At 40.5% G+C, this 23,691-nt stretch overlaps 2 protein-coding genes across 4 annotated transcripts in view; both read left to right on the plus strand.

Moving 5' to 3' along the window:
- The first annotated feature begins 301 nt into the window (after nt 1–301).
- batf (basic leucine zipper transcription factor, ATF-like) lies at nt 302–6,864 on the plus strand. Its single transcript, XM_076272625.1, has 3 exons — nt 302–618; nt 2,175–2,279; nt 5,357–6,864. The coding sequence occupies exons 1-3, from the start codon at nt 553–555 to the stop codon at nt 5,561–5,563; spliced, it is 378 nt and encodes a 125-aa protein (XP_076128740.1). The 5' UTR covers nt 302–552; the 3' UTR covers nt 5,564–6,864.
- A 494-nt stretch (nt 6,865–7,358) lies between these two features.
- LOC143110238 (choline/ethanolamine transporter flvcr2b-like) overlaps nt 7,359–23,691 on the plus strand; it is a 65,286-nt gene continuing 48,953 nt past the window's right edge. For 2 of the 3 annotated variants that reach the window (XR_012984094.1, XM_076273129.1), the window contains exons 1-2: nt 18,170–19,037; nt 21,359–21,500. Coding sequence is in view for 1 of the 3 variants with exons in the window: in XM_076273129.1 (XP_076129244.1) it covers nt 18,414–19,037; nt 21,359–21,500 (766 nt within the window). In the remaining 2 variants the exon portion in view is untranslated. Of the gene's footprint in view, nt 8,642–18,169; nt 19,038–21,358; nt 21,501–23,691 lie in introns of those variants that run through there. The other variant, XR_012984095.1, reaches the window with a different exon arrangement.

Genomic DNA, 23,691 nt, shown 5'->3' on the forward strand with positions numbered 1-23,691 from the left:
CTGAACTTTGATTTTTAAAAAGTCAGGTATTTTTCTGATGTTGCCATGTTAATGACTGGGTTCAGCATTGAAAGGGCCATTAAAAGGGGAAGTCATACTCAATCATAAACCTGCACAACTTTGCACTCCAGATCATACAAAAATGTATTATTCAGCCCCTCACCATGAGTTCTCATGCAAAGTTTCCACTGACCATGTGACTTCCAGTCTGGTGTCACTTACACTGTGTTTATCAGAAACCACATCAGACACAGCTAATTGGGCAGGACCGACTCTCACAAATAGTAGAGCGCTCAAGAGAAAGTCTGCGGCAAAGACAACAAGTGTGTGTGTGTGAAAGAGAGAGAGAGAGAGAGAGAGAGAGAGAGAAGAAAAAGAAAGGAAAACAGGCATTGCTCATTTACAAAACAGTGATCAGCGCAACGCTCGCTTCATCACCTCCAGTGTACATATTTGGAACACACACACAACACACAGAGAGCCACTACGCACACAGAAAGCAGAAGTTAAAAGAGGAAAGCCGGGTTTTTTTTTCTCAGCAACGAGGCTGGCATGGCACAGGGCTCTGACAGTAACGACACCAGCTACACCAGGTCCCCTTCACCGGGCAGCACACGGGTAAGCGGCTGGTCTCTTTGCTCTGTTCCAAGTTGGTAGCTTTAATACCATTCTGTGCACTATTCAGGTTCAGTGTTTTTATCGATTTAAAACATGCTGAAGTATCCAGAGAGACTCATATCTCATATTTGTCAAAAGAATGGATGGTGACAATATGTTTTCCTTATTAGTCACCATAGTGAAATGCAGAGAGGAAAGACATGTGCAGTTAGCTGCCCAGTATATTTAACATTATTTTGTGTTCCAGCTTTACAAGTAATGATATTTTTTCTTCTTCTGAGTAGTAGCCACAGTTTTCCATTGAACTTAATGTGGTCAAGATGACATATTGAATGATAGCAGGTTGAGGTTTTAGCCCTACCAGAGTTTATTTAGCTCCCAAAGGCACTTCTTATAAGTCCCATTCAATAAAGCATGGAGTGCATTGATTGGAGTCCCTATCTCCACCCTGAATTCATGTTTTATCATGCATTTACCAAACTTAGCACCATAGCTATGAGAACTTTGTGATAATTGACATTTCATTACAGAAACTAACCTCGGTTGCACTTCTTGATTCAGTTATGGTCTAAACTGGGAAACAAACTCTCCGCTCAAATGTTTGAAACAGTGTGCTGCCTCCCTCAGTCACTTCAGGCGACATGAAGGAGTTTATTGGTAGACCAACAACAGAGTTTATCTGTGAGCTGTTGCATGGTGACTGATTCAATGAGATACACCCTGTTTCAGGTCATTGAAACACCATTGTATGTGGTTTCAGAATAACTAAACCCTTAGCTTCAACTTGAACCAACTTACTTGTAGTGCATAGAGAGGTCTATGTACTATGTTCATGGCATATGCACAGGAGGTAATTAGTAATACGATTCTCAAAGGGCTGGGAAATTAAATTAATACATTTCTAAAAGAGTCTGTCTGTGAGGCCCAGCAACTAATGCAAATCTGTAAGGCACAGTAAGCTATGCTGTTGGTTTGTCTACCTACCTTACTGACACAAAACCCAATGAGAACTGAAGCTGAATACCTGGGCAGTTCATCATTGGCATGAGACAAAAGCACAGCCCAGCAGCTTCTTCCCCCTCTGTGCTTTTGTTATCTATCATACTGAGAATACAGAGGGAATTTCATCTGACCCATGTTTTGTGGATGCAGGTCCATCATCTATACAGTTTACGAGAAAAACCTCAGGCTGTTTCTAATGTTGTTTATCTTTCACTATCAAGTCTTACAGCAATAGAGTTTGCATCAAAGAATGTCTGCATCGTTGATGCTGTTTCTTAATCTAGGAAATAGCAAATGGATGAGAAGACCTGTGCAAGAACTGGCTACACCATCCTCATATGACATTGCTTGAAGTAATGTTCTTAAAATCCTATAATTCTTCTTGTCCAGCAACCATTGGCCAGGGAGAGGTTTGGACCGCTAACTATGAAGCGTCCAGTAGAGTGTGGAGAACGTGTATGTGTATGTGTGTGTGTTCTTGTCTCATTGTATGTGTGACATGAGTCTGTAATGGTGTGCATGTGTGACATGTTTGTCCGTGTCCGAATTCACAGGGCTCCCAGGACGACATGAGAAAGGTGATGAGGAGGGAGAAAAATCGCATCGCCGCTCAGAAGAGCAGGCTACGACAGACCCAAAAGGCAGACAGTTTGCATTTGGTAAGCGACTCATCCCCTCGTCCCCCCAAGCATGGTTTCTCTGGAAGCGTTGTGCGGGATAACCAAAAAAAGTTCCACTGCCCTCCTGGATGCCATGCCACATTCAATGGCCTAGTTCTTGGTTGAAAGGTCAAATGTGACACATGGTGATATCATCACAGGCATGATTCAGGGATTACAGTTAATATTGTGTGGGTTGGAAAACAAGATACTATCAAAATATAATAATACAAAACACAACACAGTGAATCTAAACACTGACTACACCGTAATATGGGATGGGTAGTGTGGGATTTTGGCCAGGGTGAAAGCTGAACATGGGTGAATTAAATCAATATATCATAAATGTAGAGTGTAAGAGAAAATTATCCTTTACATTTACAAAATGTGAAGCTAATGTAGCTGGCATTGTAAATAGTATTGTTGAAAAGATTTGAAAATGTAAAAAGATTTCAAAAATATTTAGAGCTTCAATGCAGACATTCAAGAATACAAAACGATCGTTCAGTTGCAGTACAGTTTGCAGGGAGTGGTATGTAAGGGGAGAATCAGTTAGTCACCTGGCATCTGTGCAGACACGGCAAGTGATAACTGCCTGGATACAAGTCTATTATATTTACATGGTGAAGACTTGACCATGTGGCGATGTGTCATGGCTTCTGTTGCATTTCACACCCAGGATGTGGTGCGTGCCATCTCTGCCTCTCAATTTGGCATTAATTATCATGTGTGGGTGCTTTGCCGGTCACCTCCAAATGAAAAAAAAAAAAACAGAATTCTGCACAGTGGATGACTGATTCAACAGACTTTCTGCAAAATGTTTGGCACTGGTTTTGCTCAGAGCTCTCTCCTCTCCTGTTCTCGTTGATTCCCGAAGGCCAACACGTGATAGGTAGCTTGTTGAAGACGAAAGCAGTCAGTTTCATTTTAACCTCTCTACATTCATTGACTGCAGTGTGAAAGGGGTGTTTTTTACCTTTCACTCTTCGAAGGGGAAGGAGAGATCATATCCGTTGACACTGAAGGCATGCTTTGGTTAACTTTGTGGTTGCTGATACGGAGGAGGGGGGGGTGTTATATTGTTAACATAATTATCTTTAGAAGGTACCATGTTTTGGAGAAAGCTATAGCTTCACATTCAGCAGTAAAGATTGCATCATAAATACATGTGCTTCCCCATTCAAATGAAAGTGGAAATGAAATGATACCTTCAGGGACATAAGTGTTATATATGTTCTCATTTAAACCCTCCACAGCAAGTTGGATTGTCACACTTAAATGTATCTTTATACTTATGTTTTTTTTATACGTATACCTTGAAGTTTTACATTATTTATGTTATGGGTTTAACCTTTTTTTTTAACCAGACAAAGGCTTAGGCTATACACACTTTTGCTTATGCAATTCTTGAAATGTCACTTTCTCGGAAATGTCGGTCCATTTCTCATCCATTTTATCAGTTGTCATCCTGCATCATCCTGCTTGGCCAGGTCATTCAATGTCATCAGGTGTCACTAGGTTTTGATGGTTTATTTTGGAGTATTTTTGTGAGTCCTCTTAATAACTTTGCTTGTCTCAGACAGTCAACATAGATACTCAAGAGGGACATTTTGTGACAAGAGCTATTAAATATATGTATAGCTAGTGTTCATTATCAAAATCAGTTCAAATGTATTGTGGAAAACCGTCTGTCAAGGCTGACATATTTACAAGATTTAAAAGATTTTAACTTCTGCATCTTCAGATTCACTGAGTACAAACACTTGTGCAACCATTCTGTAGTTTTCTCTTTTTGATACTGATAGATAGCAGACTTTAATTAGAGCTTCAGAAGCTGGTATGCTCAGTGTAAATTGTGTGTGTGTGTGTGTGTGTGTGTGTGTATGTCACCGTGTCATAGCCACACTTGATAAACAGGAAGCTGAAATTTCCCTCCCTGTGACATGTTTCCTGAGTTGTACTTTTTCAAGAGAATTGGTTTTCTGTCTCATTCTCTCTTCAGCGTAAACGAGGCCTCACTGTAGACTGTGGGCCGTGGGCGCGGGACGGGAGGTGTAGTTCGTCATTTCTCGTAAAAGCTGAGCTGCAGTCGTGGGCCGTATTTGGCTTTGTGACGCGAATGTCGGGGCTTACCCAGGTCTATCTGTGACAGTAAGATTAGGGCCTGCACGTACCATTTCCCCAGGCTCCTATCGCACAAACACACGCAGGCCTTTTGCAGAAGTTCCCCCCACACAGCATTGTTTTTCCAACACCTTTGAGAACACAGCAAGGCTCCCTTAAATGCCACTAATGAATTTCTAATGAACTGATAGTTTCAGATTACAGTACATGAAACTTATGAATATGATGATATACAGGCTAGTGCAGATAGTGAAATGAGATGAGGAGTTTCTGTGGTAAAACTGGTGCTAAAGTGGTAAAATTTAAATCATTCCAATCAATCTTAACTAATCATTCCTTTCACATAGAATAGTAACTAGCTGAAAGAAAACCATTCTTCAATTATGCTATAAGGTACATAGGATCATTATTTGGGTTCCCCCCCCCCCCTTTTTTTACCATTTGCTAACCCAATATCTACACCTACTGTAAGCAAACATGTGAAGGCAGATTCTCTTTCCCATGACACATTTGAACCACCACACTTCACACAAACCAGGGCAGATGACCAGGTTTGCTACTGGATTGGAAAGGTTATGACTACTTAACCTATTTATTGCTACCTTTTGGGCACATATAGGACAACAGTGATAACATTACAGAAATATATTACTGCAGCAGGCATTTCACTTGCAAAAGGTACACTGATATAACAACAATACAATAAGGATGAATATATTATACCTTTGCTATAATTACAAGATTTGTGTTTACAAACTTGGGGTGGTACAAAATAGCCTACTTGTACGGTTCAGTGGCATTTTTACATATGGTCAACTACATATTCAGATTTTTCAGTATATGTATCATAATTAATTTTTTAGGCTTTGCCTGTTCAATCAAGGGTCTGTATTTAGAGAGTGTCAGAAATCACTAACCCTTTTTTTCCGTCTGCATGCTTGTGTGTACACCAGGAGAGTGAGAACCTGGAAAAGGAGAACGCTGCCTTAAGAAAAGAAGTGAAGAGGCTTCGGGAGGAAGCAAAGTATCTGACTTCAGTCCTGAACAACCATGAACCCGTGTGCACCGGCCTCAGCTCGCCTTCATCTTCAGATCTGCTCTATAGTGCTCACCACGGAGGTTACCACCAGCACATTGCAGTGCAGCACTACCCACTCTGACCATGGGGTGGCGCAAACAAGTCATGAATGAAGTATCACCTTTTTGAGGAAAAGGTTAGGTTGGCGAGATTGAACTTTCACTTGGATGCAAAGAAGAGGCTTTCACAGAGCCACCTAAGACATTGTTTTGGATCAGTGTCCGTCTCAAATTACTGGTTTCCACAACGTGACAGCTGATGAGTGTAACTAGTAGCCTAGCCTACTTCTGCAATTGAGAAAGCAAACCATGGTTTACAAGTTTTTACAACACAGAGAAACAAAGAGGTTCTCTTAATAGAAATGAATGTAAAAAAGTATTTTATGTATGAATATAACTTTGTATATTGGACAACTTTTACACCTCTAGTGCAATTATGATTAATGACAAAATACAATAACGCAAATAATGTCACTTGTCTCTGCGCATATAGCCTACTTTGGGTACCATTTGTGAAATAACTTGGCCCTTCAGTACTGAATGTAATGTTCCTTTTTTAGTCTTTGAAAAGATATCTGGTGTATCTCCTTTTTGCTGAGATTTTTAGTCCGCTATTCTAATCCACATTTCCAAATTCAGCTGTCTGTTCTGTGTGCATGCTAAGAGAAATAATGGCGTTCCTTCACGATCCTGTCCCTGTGAATGAGGAACAAACAATTGTGTCTCAAAACCGGACCACATAGACAATTCCAGCCAATCAGCACATTGCCTCAGAAGGACAGATGGACGTCATTTGATTGGATCCACTCTGCATCAGAATGGTGGACTGTCCGTCTTCAATGATGAGCCCTTGCAATAAAGTAGGCTGTATTGTTAAATTAGCAAATTATTATTTAAAATGTTAATTTCTGTTTCAACTTTTCAACCCTTTTAAAGTTTGAATGTAAATTTGCATAGATGCATCCTGTTCCTTTCACAACCCTTGCTCTCACTATTCCATCTAAATAACTTAAGCCTATATTATTTTGAAAATGTTGTTTATAAATGTAGGCTATCTTTGGAAAAGGTTTATTTTGTGGTGTACTTTTTGCTTCTTTGATTGTATGCAGAGCTATCCTTAGCAACAGTCTGATTATGTAGAACGTTGGAGGGAAAAGGGGCTTTAGTGACTGAATCCGATTATGATTTTGCAATTGTAATGCCACATACGGGCTCTGGTAAATCCCTCATTAGGAAACGTTGGCCTGTAGAGGGCGCTCCAGTATCATGGTTCTAAATGATGACGCCCCAGCAAGTGAAGAGCCTGTTAAGAACTGCTGCCGTTTGCCTGGGTTTGCTGGTTTCTTTGATATTTGGCATTGACAGTAAAGATATTGTGAAAATATCCTTGTGTTGGGTTGCAATATTGCACATATCACCTTACTTAGGCCTATTGTATTAGCCTACTGCCTTACTTTTAGGCCAACGTGATTTTTTTTTATCTTCAGTCCTGCTATCAGTAGAAACAGAAAATGCAAACAGATGAGCAGATATAAATTATACCCTAAATACTACCAAGATATTAAGTATTTAGGCCTATTAATAAACAGCAAAGCCATACATATAATAGACAATTAATATAATACATATCGGAATATATATCTGAATAGGATATACAAAAATATGCACGCTTGTGAGATGACATAACTTTACAAAAGGCTAGCTAAATAGATATCTTAAACTTATCAAGTAGACATTTGGCTATAGGGACTTGATTGTAGCCTAAATGTAATTCAGAGAGGAAGACAGGGCCTAACTACACTGGTGACATTTCATTGGGTGAAATGCAATGATCACATGAGGTGGTACCACCAACACATTGGTTACTTGTCATTTCGAACAAAGTAGGCTTTTGCCTGCTCCGCACTTGAAATTTGCCGTGGTTCATGGTCAGAGGTAGAAACGCAATTATTTCAATAACGCTCGATTTTATCGTTGACTTCCTAAACCAAAATGCGATAGCATGCGCCATATGATAAGGGTTAGAAGTTTTTCATTTACAAGTCCACTTGTCGAGCTAGCTATTAGCCATTGGCTAACCAACTTCTGCTTTTGCTGGCTCATGTGCCGACAGTGTGGTGTTTAAGTAGGCTGTCTTCGTCAACTTACCCGGGGACACTAAGGCATATACAAACTCAGGTCCAATGTCCACTTAAGGTACAATAAGGTAGGATATGGGTTTTTACATCTGGTAGATTTCTGTCACTGTCTCGACATTCTCCGAGGTGACTGGAAGAGAAGGTTAACTTAGCTAGCTAGACTACATAGCTCGCTAATGAATTGCACTAACCTCCAACAATTAACGTGAAGCCTTTACAGTGAACCTCCGGTAAATGTAATACACTACTACTGGAACTAGATATTGCCTACCTAAATAACGTTTACGTTTACATTTTTTGACGTGACTGACTGCCATATTGTGGTCTGCTTCTTTTGACAGCTGAGTTAGCTTATGAATACAAGGTCTCTTGTTCTACAGGAGTTGAAGGTAGCCTATCCCACATTCACTGTAAATTCACTCTGACAACATGAGCGGAGGCAAAGAATTGTCTGCTGGCGACATCAGTGACAAACAATATTTTGAAGTAGCTAAAGATTCGGAGAAAGACCCGCAGATTCATTTCATAGGTGGGCCACTGCCTTTAAATGACATTAATGTAAGCGCTGACAAGAGGCAGCCAGCCACACGTTTGTACAAGAAACGTTGGCTTATAGTGCTTTTATTTAGCTCTTATTCTCTCTGCAACTCGTACCAATGGATTCAGTACGGAATTATCAACAATATCTTCATGAAGTTCTATGGAGTCGATACATTCACCATAGACTGGATGTCTATGATATTCATGCTGACTTACATACCCTTTATATTCCCGGTTACCTGGCTACTCGACAAAAAGGGACTAAGGGTTATTGCGCTGATAGCCACAGCTATGAACTGCGTCGGGACATGGATCAAGGTGGCTAGCGTACGACCAGACCTGTTCGCGGTGACCTTTTTGGGTCAGTTCTGCTCATCATTTGCTCAAGTGTTCATTTTAGGAATGCCTTCGCGAATAGCATCGGTGTGGTTCAGCTCAGAGGAGGTTTCAACGGCGTGCTCAATTGGAGTGTTCGGAAACCAGGTAGGTCAATACGTCCATAATGCATGATGCCATTCTTATGTTGACCACATGGTCAGTAACCTGGGTAGGCCTATCACCAGGTGCCACATCACCAGAGGCGGACAGAGTACACAGCTTCATTACTTGAGTAAAAGTACAGATACCCTTTGCTAAATTTTACTGAAGTATAAGTAAAAGTACAACAGTCAGATGTCTACTTAAGTAAAAGTAAAGTACTTGTTTTTAGTATTGGAGTATCAAGAGTACAAGAGTAGCCTACATTTTCTAAATATTGCATTACTACTGCCACAGTGCTTACATTTATGTACAGAAACGTCATACATGGAGTTATGAAAAATGTTAATACCTTGGAGAATGTAAAATGAATTGGAAGTAAAATCAAGTCATTTTAATCGTTTTACCATGTTGCCAGGGATGGGCAGTATTTCTAATATATGTATTTAAAATAGGTATTTCAAATACAAAATACTATTTTGTAATTTAAACACTTGAAGCGAAAACTATCATTAACTTGTTCAGAAAATTGAAATAGTCCTGCGAGGTGGGGCCACGGGTTGGCACATTCCCGGGATGGACCTGCTGCGTCTTCATCCATTGTTTCGTCCATGGTTTCGTCTCTTATCTAAATCTGACCATGGAGTTTACTTTGGCGGAAAGCTGAATGTGATTGCTGATAGGCTGCACAATCCAATCACAATCCAATCACGTTTGAGAGGGAAACAACAAATTGAGGGTTTCCGAGATTTTTCTTTTTTCCTTTTTTTTTAGAAGTAGTAACGGGTACTCACGGTTATGGATAGAAATGTAGTGGAGTAAAGAGTACAATATTTGCCTCTCAAATGTACTTGAGTAAAGTCATGAGTACTCCCCAAAAATGATACTCGAGTAAAGTACAGATCCCTCAAAATTGTACTCAAGTACTGTACTCAAGTAAATGTACTCCGTTACTGTCCGGCTCTGCACATCACTACTGCGTAATTATGCATACATTTATCATAGCGTCGATTAGAACATGCAATGCTCATATGACTAATTTGACGAAAGTATGAATTATGCACATGTTTCTGATATCCAGTACAAACTGTGATGTACTTATAATGTTGCTATTTACACAAAACTCTGTATTCATAAAAACAGTGCAATTCCTTGCCATCACAGTTGATTCAAGTGTTTGCCCTGTGAAATATAAAGTGTCAGCCTATCCCTTAATAGTAGAGGTTTAAATGAGGTTTGTATTGAATGCATAATCTACACTTTCATTGTGAAAATGTGCATATTTACTCAGATTACACATTAACATCAGAGTCATTCTGTGTCTAATTAGACCGAATCTTGGAAAGTTATTGCAGCAGTCTCAGATATTGCTCAAAGTTTCCCAATGTAGAAAAAATTTCGGCCTTGATTTACCCCTTGGGGGTAAGGCTATTTGCACCCCTGGTACAATTAGCAGTTTATGCTATTCGTACCCTGGTGCAATAAGAAGTGAATTCTATTCGTACCCCGGTGCACACAGCAATGTGTCCTATTAGTACCCCGTCTGGTACAAATATCAATGTATGCTATTCGTACCCCAGTGCACACAGCAATGTGTTCTATTAATACCCCATCTGGTACACATATCAGTGTATGCTATTTGCACCCCTGTGCATTTAATCTGGCATATTGATCACACCATAGACTGTATAGAACTGGACAGTGTGGCTGCATTCTGCAGTGTTCTATGGAATTGAAGCCGCCGAGGCGACGCCATCTTGGAAAATTTGGAGCCAATTTGAAGTGCGGCTGCGCAGCAGAAGTTGAAGCATGCGCAGTGAAGAGGAGTCGCGGTCAGGCACGCCCACTCAGCGAGTTAAACACGCCCCTTGTCAAGTGAAATCCGCCCCCTACTCCTTTCCACAACGCAGGTCGACCATGAGGTCGACTCGGTGCCGAAGGCTAGCTGGCTGGATGAATTTTGCGGCTGTGAGTTAGCTAAACAGTACAAACAACAATCTTCGGTTTGCTCTTGTCTGGTAAGTGTTGCGTATCAACTGAAAAGTTTTTTTGTCTATTGTTGTTTTTAAATACGTCTAAGAGGGCTTATTATGTTGATTATAGACTGTGACAATTTAGTATGGTGAATACTAATGAGCTAACAACAGAAATACGGACCGCGAATTACATGCTAACGTTAGCAGCTACATTAACGTTACCGTCAACGGTAGGCTAAGTTAGTTGTTGAAGTGAAGATTAGCACACAGCTCCCATAACAGTCGATGCATGATTTACTCGGTTTTATTAGTTTTTGCTGTTTTCAAATATCTCAATCTTAATGTATGCCATCTCAACATGGAGTAACCATTGACTGTACATGGATTAGACAGTCAGTACAGTTATGATGTGATAAAGCAACGGTATGATGTGATCAAGCAACGTAAGTTAACGTTAACGTAATGTGAAGCATGGACCTTATCAACCTGTCATGTCAATGTGCCAGCGTTGCATTTTTTCTAACGTAAACGACAAAGACACCTTAGAGCTACTTCTGTGATGGTAGGTCGGTAGCATAGACTGTAAAAAATAGATTGGTAGGTCGGTAGTTGTAGACCGCATAAGTGAATGATCGATAAATGAAACGCCTGCATTAAACACTACGCCAAGAACCAGTCACTTCCCAGGGATATCGGTGAACATTTGAGAAAGACCTTAGTTTGTCATCTAACGTCCATGATCAGTCATACTGATAACGTTATTTTTCAAGCTGACGCAAGTTAATAACATTCACACCGCATATTTAAATGTGTAGTTAACATTAGGTAGGCTGTGACGTTTATTGCACACATATATTTAATTAATTGGTATTACTAGTGGTGTTGAGTGCCTGATTAGATGCTTTGTAATGTTGTAAAATTGTCTGACTAACTTTATTGTAACTTTCCTTTTTGCAGATAAGATATGGGTGATGGCTGAATGTACTGGAGGTGGCGGCAAGGTGGTCTCCATGGTCTACATCGGTATGCCTACGTGAAGTGGTTTGGCTGGGGTGGTCTGAGGTGGCATGTGTTCCCCCTTTCTCCAAGTCCCCTGACATCCATCTCCCTGACATCATCACCCACCGTCACTGGATCAACCTGAAGCCCCTTATACATGGGACATGGCACAGCACCACTACGTTCTGAAAACACATGACTTTCAATAACTTCCGTGGCACCAAGAAAGGTCTGCCGCTGCTCTGAACCTTCTGTTAATGTGACATCATTCATACTTGAGGCTGTACACATCCCTTTGTTAATATTAACTTTCTGTATGCCCCTGAACTTACACAAATTGTAAATTGCAATGCGCCATTTAACTAGTGGTGTAGTCTAGTTAGTTATTTGTAGTGGTGGGTATACTGTGAGCAACCCCAAATGTTATATACATTACAAATGTTAAAATACGTATCCTTGCCTATTTTAAATGGGTATACTGAGATGATGATGCTTTTTAAATGGGTTTACTGTGTAGTCCTGTGTATCACGTAGACTATACCACTATAATACGGTCATTTAACTGCCTTGGTATTAAAAAGTCAGAGGCCATTGCTTAGTATTTAACAGTAGCCTACACAAAGATGTAGACGTTAGAATATTAAATAATTTTCAGTATCCCGCCGGCGACATTTATTTTGACTGTTTCCTACGAAAACTAGAGGTTCTCAGCTTTCCAACATTTGATGGTAGGCCCCAGAAGAGGTGGGAACAATGCCCTTGTAAATTGAAATTCTTTTTGAGAGTTAAGCAGTTTTAATATCAGAATAATTATTGGTTGATATTAAATCAATATTGAATGTTTTTTGTTTCTTTTGTTTGATATATCATTCAGAATGCTGCAACACGACTGGTCTTCAATCAGCCAAGGAGGACACATGTAACTCCTCTCCTAGTTACTCTCCATTGGCTCCTTACAGTAGCCAGAATTAAATTTAAATCTCTCACTTTGGCCTATAGGACACTGACTGGATCTGCTCCTTGTTATTTTAATTCAATGATCAAGATATACATCCCCAACCGCCCACTGCGGTCTTCTGATGAGCGTCTGTTGTGTCGACCAGTTTTAAACGCTAGGTCAAATTCAAGACACTTTTCCTCAGTGGTTCCATGTTGGTGGAATGAGTTGCCCAGTGCTCTTCGTTCTTGTGATAGTTTTTGGTATTTTAAGCACTTCTTATACGTTATGGTTTGTAATGTATGCAGTAGTACTGTTTTATTTTCATTATAGGCTGTTGATTAATTTGACGTTGTTTATTATTGATATTCTCCTTAATGTAGTCTTACCATGTCATTGTTATTATATTATTGATTGAATAGGCATTATTATTTATTATTGCTTTTCCCCCCTCATTTTCATTGTTTATTTCATTAGGCTATTGATTGATCCCTGTTTTAAGTATTATATTGTTTTGTATTTGTTAAGGGTAAGCATAACCATAACCATCATCATCATAATGTGGTATTTTCTTATGCACTTGAAACAAAGAATAAAAATGTTTCTTTAAATGTAGTACCATTTTAAACACATCACACACTGAATAGCAAAGTAGCTTCCTGATTATGTGTAAAATGTTTACAGAGTATCCTGATGTAGTAGGTCCATGTTCTCATATTTTTACAGCTGACATGAAGGCTGCAATATTACATTTTTGATTTATAATGGAGCACCCTCTCTGGTGAAAGACTAGCAAGCCTGTGGTAGAGGCATACGATTACAGACATATTGAGAGAGCCTATCAATGAGTTGTCAGTTTTCAAATTAGACGTATTATTTTGAAATGGGGTACGTCTACGGGAGGATTTACACATCACTGGCAAGACCTGATCAATTCATACCAATGCAAAATGCTTCTCCAGCAGTGCAATCGCAGGTAACAACAATACCTTAACGCATTTCAGATACCGCTGTTCTGAAAAACTAAGCAAGAATTAACGTTAATGAAACTTAACATCGCCTTCTCCCAGTCAAGTTAAGTGTATTCAAATGAAGTTGCAACGATGATGGCGGCAATCACTGGTTACGTTAAAGGAAACCATTTGAAACAAATAGGACTGTAAATGATGTTGACTATGGCTAACGTCACTTCGGATCAATATAGCAGAGCCCTTTTACTTTACCCATAGAATCTTTTTTCACAAAGAATCTGTCACTAACTAACAAAGATGTCTCTTACAAACAACTACACAATGTATGACTATCAATATGTATTTAGTCAGACTGTGATAAGATATAGCCTAATGATAATAACAGCAACACTTATTTAGGTTAGATTATGTGTCGAAATCAGGTGTCGTTAAAATAAGGGAGCGATGACGTGGTCGTGTCTGCAGCCTAGACGGTAAAACATAATGGACAAAGCGTCGTGTCTGCAGCCAGCCAGCTGTCAATCATAGGTGTAAACACGCCCTTTTTAGATTTGTTAATATAACATTAAAAAAAAATAATTTCAGCAAGAAAAGAAAAATTGTGTGTATTGAAGCAACTTGAAAACTATTTTTTCGAATAAAAAGTTGTAGATACAAAAATAGTTTTAGGTGAGAAAAGTGACACGGAAAGTTGGCAACTTGGCCATTGAAATACATGGGGATGGGCGGAGTTACACTTTGTACTGCAGCCAGCCACCAGGGGGCTCTGGACTAACGCTCGCATCACTCTTAACAGACGGCACACTGTCCAGTTCTATATATACAGTCTATGGTACTGCATGCTATTTACACAAGGGGGCAGGCGAATTCCCGGAAGTAGAAGAATCAATGTAAGCTGGAGGGACCACTTCTCTGCTAACCCCATAAAAGCCCATTCATTTTAGGATTTTTTTTTTTTTTGAAATACCATAACTTAATATAACATATATCCTGTGCCGATATTGTAGCTTCTGTGTAATCTACATAAACAATAAAAGGCAAAACAACACTCGACTACCTCGTACGTAACGTAAGAAGAATGTTTAGCATGTCCGGTTGTAGTGAAGCTAACGCACTGTAGGGGGATAACCGTATTGTTTGGATAAGAAGCTCAGTCCAGCCAGCACGGAAACTCATGAACAAAGCTATGTAGTCTATAGCATTGTATGTTAAATTAAAGCATTGCATAGAGGCAAGTAAACCTAATGAAAAACGGCACTAACAATAATCATTTCAGAGGTTTTCGATGGATTGACCGTAGGTCGGAAAAGTGGAAAGAAGATTAGCTTCAAGGCTATAACTTTTTTGTTTTGTTTTAGCATGACTGTTTTTGAAGATGATCATGTGTGGTAGCTTCAACATTAACACAACTTGGTATCACTTGTGAGGATGATATTAATAATAATACATAAATAAATGTTTAACTTTGACTTTGAAGGCGAAGGAAGTGTGAGAAGAATTTCTGTGTATCTACCATATGAGTTACAAGATTCAGTTCGATGGCTAACGTCACAAAGTTAAGTGTGAGTCTGCGCAGTACTGGGGGGACCAACTGAAAAATCGTTCTATTTGACTCTGTGCCCTCCCATTGAAAACGACGGAGTCTGTTCGTCCATTTCTTTTACTGTCTAACGTTATGTATTTACACCCTGGTGCATGAACTAGCTAATTGTTGCAATCAAAACTTCCGTTTGAGAACCGATTTCTTGTTCAAATTGCGCGCCTTTTCTCCAGAGACGTTGGTACACATGCACACTCACTCTGCCTCCACAAGGAATAGAGGTTTGCAGGTAAAATTATAGTTTATAGGCCTGAACGTCATATTCACGAAATTTCTGTTAGCTAACAAACTGACGGTTGTATGTGTTCACTGAACAAAGATTATGAAAATAAAACACAACTTTTCCATCTCAAGTTTAATTTGAACAGATATTAGTGCTGAAACCGTTCAGAATTCTTCACTTTCTGCTGACGAAAAAACGAATGTCGGCCATGTTTTTTGGGCACGCGAGCAACATGTTTTTGTTGTTATGTAAGGGTGTGAATAGCCCAGTTGTGTGGCCAAGGCTATTCGTACCAGGGGTACGAATAGACACTCCTTTTTTTTTTTCATTTGTTTTTACACTGTCAAAACTGCCTGATATGCCATGTTTGAACATTAATATATTTAAGAGTAAAATCTTAGGCTGCGCAAATTTCATAGGATGGAAGGCAAACATGTTCTCAGCATGACTGGGCCATTACAAGTTTGTACTGCATGCCCACTGATTTTATACAAGACCCTATTCCTTACTATCTTTTTGCTCATTGTATTTTGGAGAACTCAGATAATGGCCCAACATTAGTGTATCTAAAGAAAGAAATAATTGTTGATATACCAAAATGGTTTGGTTCAGTGTTATTCTTTTTGCACTTTTCCAAATCTAGGGCCTTATAGAAAATCAATAAGCATGCCATACAAACATGTAATGTTTCAGTCATACCGAGAAAAGTCTTCTGTCCTACAAAGTTTGGGCTGGATATGAATAATACTTTTCAAAATATGAATGCCCAAACATTGCTTCCCAGACAATGCTTTTTTTTTCAGGCTGTAAAACTAAATATCAAGTGCTGGAAAAAAATAGGAAGACATAGGATTTGAACAGAACTATTTCACAGGCCTTGGTTTAGGGGACCCATGATAAGAAAGGTTTTAAAAAATTCTGAAAGTGCAGCAGCAACTTTCTGATTTGACACAGAATGACCCATCAGTCCCTTCAGTCATCCTATAATCCTTATTGCTATGAATGTAATATGGAAAATGCAGACTTGTTAAGGCCTACCTACCTTAGAAGTAAGTGAAAATCCTTTTTGCTGAGTAGCTTTAACTTGTGACAGGAGACGCCTGCTGACCGAAACTTTCTGTGGACAGTGGCAGTGATCATGTGCATTGTTGCCAGTTTCCTGAGAGAACACTCTAATGCCAGGCTGCTGAGTTTGATGTTTGGCTCCCAATGGTAAAACCTGGGTGGCCATCGGTGCTTACTACTTGGATTTTGCACAAACGGTGGACCGACTTTTGTGGTGTTCCACTCAAAAAGAGGGATACAATCCTTGCCCCGTTATATCATTAACTTGTCTAACTAAATCTGTGAAATGTAACTGTTAAACTACAAGCAACAAGGTCAGTAATGAGTCACATATGTGGACCGGACCAGACCATAGGATGTAAAAATGAAACTTACTAAATTACAGTTATTGCAACATTTACTTTAAAATCCCCCTCAGTTATCCATTGTGTAGAGGTAATGGCCTACTAGATCAGGTGATGGGCCTAAAGTGTAAATAAAGTGGCCTAAAGGCCTAGTGCCCCTCAACAGCTAAGATACTGATACTGTTTCTGGATAAATGAAAAAACATTTGCATGATCCCCATTATCAGGCTGATGGCCTGTTTGCATCGTCCTCTTTTGTAATCATCTTTACCGGACTCAGTTACCTTACCTACTCAGAAACCCGGAGATAGTTGCCTTGAGGAAGCCTGACAGGCACAATCCAGCACCAAGTGATAATAAATCATGTCTGAGACTAAATCTGAGACAGCTTAGCCTTGGTCCGACAATGGGGAAGGGGTTATAGATACAGAGGGGAAAACTCTAGGATAAACAGTTGTCCATGACCAAAATGCATTGTAATTGTCTACAAGGCAAGCATTGAGTCATGGCTCTCTAGTATTGTTAGATTAAAACTGAGGTGAAACACATCAGACGAACTGTTTCAGAAAAGTTGGAAGATCACTACGTGAACGAATATCAATGCTATCGACTGCTATCATTTTATTCCATGATTAAGCTCTTGTCTTTGTCATGCTATGTGGAGGTTTGGTAAATGATGTCTAGCTCATATGATAGGCATACGTCAATATGTCTGAATCTGTTCAGACAGTTTGCTCAGTGTTCTTGTTCTTTTTGGTCAAGTCTGTGCTGTACAAAAGCGGCTGTATTGCGTTGGTCTAATACAAATCACAATAAATAGTCATCTCCTGACCTTGTGTCTCATGTTATGTTGACGTTTCTTTAACATAACTGTCAATATATCGCCTGTGCTACTGCTCTATATAAAATATGATGCTTGGATTTAATGCTTGCATCTGTTCGATCATCGTAGCATTTACTCTCATTAACATGGGCTTTTGAATTGACTCTGATTTCCACACCAACAGCCAGCAGGTGTTGTCGGAATCTCCTGGGATGGTCTTTAAGAAAACATCACCAGCAGAGTAAAAAAGTGCACCCGTGCACTCTGATAGATCAGCTAGGAATAGATGGAAGCAGTAGGAGAAAGTTCAGTGATGTCCTATCAAGCCCTGTGTCACAGTAGGAGAAAGGTCAGTGAGGTCCTGTTTAGCCCTGTGTCACAGCTCATGTTTGATTGTCAAGATTGTATTGCAACATTGCAAGTCAAGACATATGGTACAGTTGGTGGGAGGGGTCTTGGTTATTGGCGAGTGAGGGAGGTGCGAGTTCCAAGAAGATTTTGTGTCACATGACTTGGTGTGGGGTGATAAATACTGGAACGTCTGGACAATTCACGCAAACGGTTGAAAGTGATCAGGCATGAAAACTAGTGCTGTGAGACCAGCTGCTTTTTTTTCTCACCTCACACATTCTGAGGGAACACCCCCCCTCCTCCCCTGACATCCTGTGACAGGAGCACCAGCCGAATCTGTGGCCAAACCGAAAGCGAAAGGCAATAGAAGAAGTTAAGGAAGAAAAGAGAACTGTTTGCTGTTGTCATACTGGTTATACGGGTATAAACACTTGTGATTGGCTGCAAGCCTACGTAACTCCGGCCCACCGATAACACTCTTAACACGCAATGCCTCAAAGCAATGAAGTAGTAAGCAGAAGCTCAGAGATGAGCAAGAGCCCAGCGGGTGCCCTCGAGCACCACAGGGAGTTCTTTCCCACCAAGGCCAACAACAAGCTGCTGCCCACCGGCCCGCTGGGCTCACCGCTGACCATGGAGGCTGGGGAACGCGTGGGTCTGGTGTCCAAGACAGAGACACGCGTGTACCGGCGCCGCTGGATAATGCTCTTCCTGTTCAGCGCTTACTCAGCCAGCAATGCCTTCATGTGGCTCCAGTACGGCATAGTCGGGAACATCTTCATTCGCTTCTACAGCATCGACAACATGGCCCTGGACTGGCTCTCCATGATCTACCTGCTTACCTACGTCCCACTCATTGTGCCGGTCATGTGGATGCTCGACAAACGCGGCATGCGGGACGTGGTCCTCACTGGGGCGGCCTTCAACTGCATCGGCGCCTGGGCGAAGGTTGGCAGCGCAGCGCCAGACCTGTTTCCCTTGACGTTTTTTGGGCAGTTTGTTTGCTCAGTGGGCACTGTGTTCATCCTGGGAATCCCACCTCGCTTGGCATCGGTGTGGTTTGGAGAGAATGAAGTTTCCACTGCCTGCTCCATTGGAGTGTTGGGTAATCAGGTGTGTTTACCCTGGGTCTTAGTATATTTTGTCATGGCCATTGTATAGCTCTATTTTGCCTGCATGTGAGGGTGAGAGAGTATGCATGCCATAGGGTATGTTTGGCCAGGTTTTGGCTTTATTGTGTGATGAAGGGATATGGAAGAAGAGACGTATATACAGTAGTATAGTACAGTCCTAGATTGTGTTTTACAAAAGGAATTGAGCACATATTAGTAACCCTTACATTTTCTTTTAATTTGCTGGCTACGGCATGTTTTGAGAGAGTTCACCCATCTATGAAAACATTCTTTTTACTTCATGCCTGTAGTAGACATAATTGGATTTACTTGTCTGTATTATGGGAGGATGATCGCTTGTGAGAGAGGCTCTGTTTCTATACAGGGAAGGTGAATGATGACCACCCCTTTCTGACCGCTGGCATTCTGCAGCCGGTGTTAGATAGACAAGCAAACCTAATACAGGCTTTCACTGTCATGAGGTAAAATTTATTTGTTTGGTTTTTGGGTGAACTCTTGTAGCCTATCGCTTTAAGACTTTTAAGTCGGGCAGTGTATCTTTGAGTTTATTGAGTTTACACTGGATAATATGTGTTCTAGCTTGTTTGACTTCTTGCTGAAGCACTTTTGCTGAGAACAGTCCAGTTTATTTTGAGCCTAAAAGCTCAAAGTTCAGTAGAGCAGAGGGGAGAGTTCAAGCACTCCATGTGCCCTAAATACAACAGTTCAGCAGGTGATCCGTTTCTGACAGCCATTTTCATTTCAACCAAAAGCAGCTTTTTACTCTTACTGTGATGTTTGTGTGTACTCTCCTTTAGAAATATGAGGAAACAGTCACACGAAGCAATATGATATGAGGACGGTATCATTGGTATGATAAGAGGATGATGTCACTGTGTTTGGAGACTAGTGGTTTTCCTGGGTCAGGCTTCTTGTTTTGATGTGTGCAATGAATGAACAGGAATAGAACCTGATCTTCAGTCTTCATTGCTCATGCATCCGTGAAGACATCAAGCCTATAATAGTATGTTCCTGTGAGATTATCCTAATGTTATTTTGTGTCCATTGAACAGCCCCCTACATTGTACTGATTCGTTAAAAAAACAGGATTAAAATGGGAAAATATATCCATTGTTCTGAAGTAGATTCCACACTAGCTGATTAAAATGATTTTGCCTTGCTGATCTCTATGTCTTAATGTGTACAGTTGAGATACACACAATCAGGTGACGTGATGAGGGGATTTTTGTGCATGATTTTTCTCTTGTGATGTTTTTTCATATTCTATTGATATTCTATTGATAAAAGTTCCCTGGTCATTGAAACACATGATCGAGCAGCAGGTCTATTAATCATTTTTAAGACGATAAGTCTAGTTATTGATGTTAAGTACAGTTCTAGAAAATAAGACTTCAACAACAATATCAGGATTTGTTTTAACCCTTTAATACTTAGTTGTGCAGGAAATCTCTCCAAGAATTTAAAAGTTCAAAAAGAAGCTTAGGAAGTTATATAGATTGCTAATAAACTTCTTGGATACAGCACAAAGGAGTTTTTAGGATCAATACAGTATGAGATTATTACCACTTGGTCTTAAATCATAACACATGGAGACTTTTCTTGCAAGTGATAACTCAAGTGGCTTTGTTGGAGGTGAAGCACACACACACAAATGGAATGCATGTAAAAACCAACACAAATGACCGTAGTTACACACATATTCTACTTTGATTAAAACCAGATTGAAAGGGTTTAAGCCAATATAGTGTAGAGCAGGGTGGGAGCTTTTCTCCCTTGCCGCCACCCTCACCATTATCCAACTTTTGAGCTATATCCAGTTAGTTTGAATCTTGTGTGTACGTGTCAATGAGTGGCATCTTAAAAGTCATAGTTGAAACAAATTATGTAGAATAAACTGTTATTCTTTATGATTTACCACCTTGTGCAAACTCACCTGTTGCCCTCAGTTTGAGAAGGGTTTGTACGGCACTACCCATCCCATGGCAAGGTTACATGCTTGTGTCACTGGACCACAGGGCATGTTTCCCCATCCACTGCCACGATGGCCCTGTGTGTTTGCTGTGTGTTGAGTAATAAAAAATGTCCACTCCCAGTTGGTCATTTCACAATTTACACTGTACTGTAGTGGAACACGTTTTTGTTTCCATAGACTTCTCCAGTGTGAACTGAGGCTTTATAGTTATACATCAGTTTATCTTAACTTGAGTCATAGCTTATCAGTATACATGTAAGATGGCCTGTGAACCATGATGACATGGCAAGCTCAGGAACTCATCCGTGTGCCTTCTGACCTTCCTACAGCTTGGCATTGCCATTGGCTTCCTAGTTCCCCCTATCCTGGTGCCAAATGTGGACGACATGGACGAGTTGGCACACCACATTCGTGTGATGTTCTACATAACCGCTGGCGTGGCCACTCTGCTCTTTGTCCTGGTGGTCATTGGTATGTATTGCAAGACATGCTCACTGAGTTCATCTCATCTCATCTCAAAAGCTCATCTCGTAACAATTTGTTAATTGTGTTTGAATTGATGTCTGTTTGACTTTCTCCTGTCTCATACGTTTGCTGTGAAAATGCGGTCAATGTCTAATGCACAGCATGAAGCCGCATAAACCAGTCTTCATATACTGTGGTTGCTCTGTTTGATCAGAAGTCATAAGGTATCTTCACAAGAAATGAAAAAGGGTTGACAAAGAGATATGAAAGTCTTTTGTAATCATAGCCTCTTCCGCTTTCCAGCGGGAATGACCAAAAGAAAATAAGGGGAAAAAAGGGAAGATCTACTTCTGCTCCCAGCAGAGGCTTTCACATTGAGAGCAGGAGATGAACAAAGTCAAAGGAGGAAGGGTCAAACACAGATCAAAGGAAAGAAACGTTGGGTGTATGAATTCCTTCCAGGCAGCTCAGTGAAGAGGACTTTTGGGGCGGAGTTTGTTGGCAAGTCCCAGCCCCATGGTCTCACATGACTCCCAAAAAAAACATTCATTCACATTTAACCCAAAAATAGTTTGCTTCATTGAAATGGGCAAATTGACAAAGCCCAGACACCAAAGAAATATCTGGTTTCTGGTATTGACCATCTGGTAAAGTGATGCTTGTATGATTTAAAAATAGCCATTGGTTAAGATATGTTCTAAAGTCGTTAATCAGCCTAGGAACTTCACCAGCCAAGTAGGGCTGGGAAGGTAACCGCATTACCGCAATACCTCGGTCACTTGTACCTACGTTGTAAAATTCACATTAGCGTCATGAATGTAACAGTTCTAAAATCGTGATAGCCTTTCATAATCCATAATCCAATTTTTTGTGTGTGGAGGGGTATACATCGAAACCGCTGTAATTTCTTGCTTACCGACCGCGGTAAGAAAACATCCATGCCGTCCCAGCCCTACAGCCAAGCACAAAGTGTTGTACAGTTTAGCTGAATGTGATTGTGGAAGCAGCCAAAGCAAGAAACAAGGCGAGGGGGGCAGTGAGGACATGGCCAAGTCACGTGCATAAGGGAGGACAACAAATGAAAACTGTGTTTTCTGCAGATAGTGGAGCCTTCCAGTATACCCTCCCACACACACACACACACACACACACACACAGAGAGAGAGAGAGAGAGACAAACAAACACACAGTTAAACAGAAAACTACAACAAAGGATTGTATTCTTACACACACACACACACATAGAGGAAGAGAGAGAGCGAGTAGGGTCCCCTTTCTCCACTGTTCCTCTCATCTTTCCCATTCGTTGTTTGTTTGAAAAAAATGGCATCCTTATCGGGAACCCTTGCCAAGGTCTGTGACACACACACACACACACACACACACACACACACAAACATGCCCGCAAGCACACACACACACACATGCCCTTATCAAATGCTGTCCATGGAAGAGCTTGCTCATGTGGCTACACCTATGAAAATAAATCAAACCTTAATCGGATAAAAAAAAGTTGGCTCAACACATGGTCCGTTCCAGCTGGCTGGAAGCATAACAGCCCTGTGTTCACAGATCAGCATGCACAAAGTTGGTTTGTACAGATATCATTTCTTGAATCATGATCATATTTTATGACATGTTAACATGTTAATTAAAAAAGGTGTAGGATAGAGTAGTTTTGGCGGTAGTACTAATAGCGTCAATAGTTGTGATCGCAGCAACTTGTCACATACAGTACACTAGCCATATTAGTAGTCAATTAGGAGAATGTGGTACTGGCATTGCAGGAGAAGAGCATATTTTGCATTTTTCATTTGTAAATACTCACAGTTGTGACCATTACGAAGAGATGGCCCTCTGAATTGGTTTAGCAACATTACACATGCATCCCATAAGCTGCAATGCAGCAACATTTGAGAATTTCTGGTATTTGGAACTTCTCACACATGCTTTAGACCCTGGAATTCAGTTGAGCCACAGTAGAGATAACAACAGGCATCCGCCCGAGAAGCGGCCTCTCCTCTTTGTGCTCTCCTTTGTGGTGTCAGTGACAGGGTGAGAGATCTGTGGAGATAAGACCAAAAGCAAAACAAACGTTACTTAGTATGCAAGTGGTGCAAATAGGGGAGTTGTTCGACAGAAAAGAAGGGGATTACCCTTGAACGATCTGGCATGCATCTACCAGACCTTGGTTAGA

Source organism: Alosa pseudoharengus, unplaced genomic scaffold (genome assembly GCF_046254945.1).
Source record: "Alosa pseudoharengus isolate Yale_2024_CS ecotype anadromous, Long Island Sound unplaced genomic scaffold, YU_APseudo_1.1 YU_APseudo_1.1_scf_7, whole genome shotgun sequence".
Lineage (NCBI taxonomy): Eukaryota > Metazoa > Chordata > Actinopteri > Clupeiformes > Clupeidae > Alosa > Alosa pseudoharengus.

Excerpts from the sequence above, each read along its gene's own strand:
- batf (XM_076272625.1), top strand. The coding sequence starts at position 553 with ATGGCACAGGGCTCTGACAGTAACGACACCAGCTACACCAGGTCCCCT. Across the intron at positions 619-2,174 it reads CTTCACCGGGCAGCACACGG|GGCTCCCAGGACGACATGAG; the intron begins GTAAGCGGCTGG and ends CCGAATTCACAG. Across the intron at positions 2,280-5,356 it reads AGGCAGACAGTTTGCATTTG|GAGAGTGAGAACCTGGAAAA; the intron begins GTAAGCGACTCA and ends TGTGTACACCAG.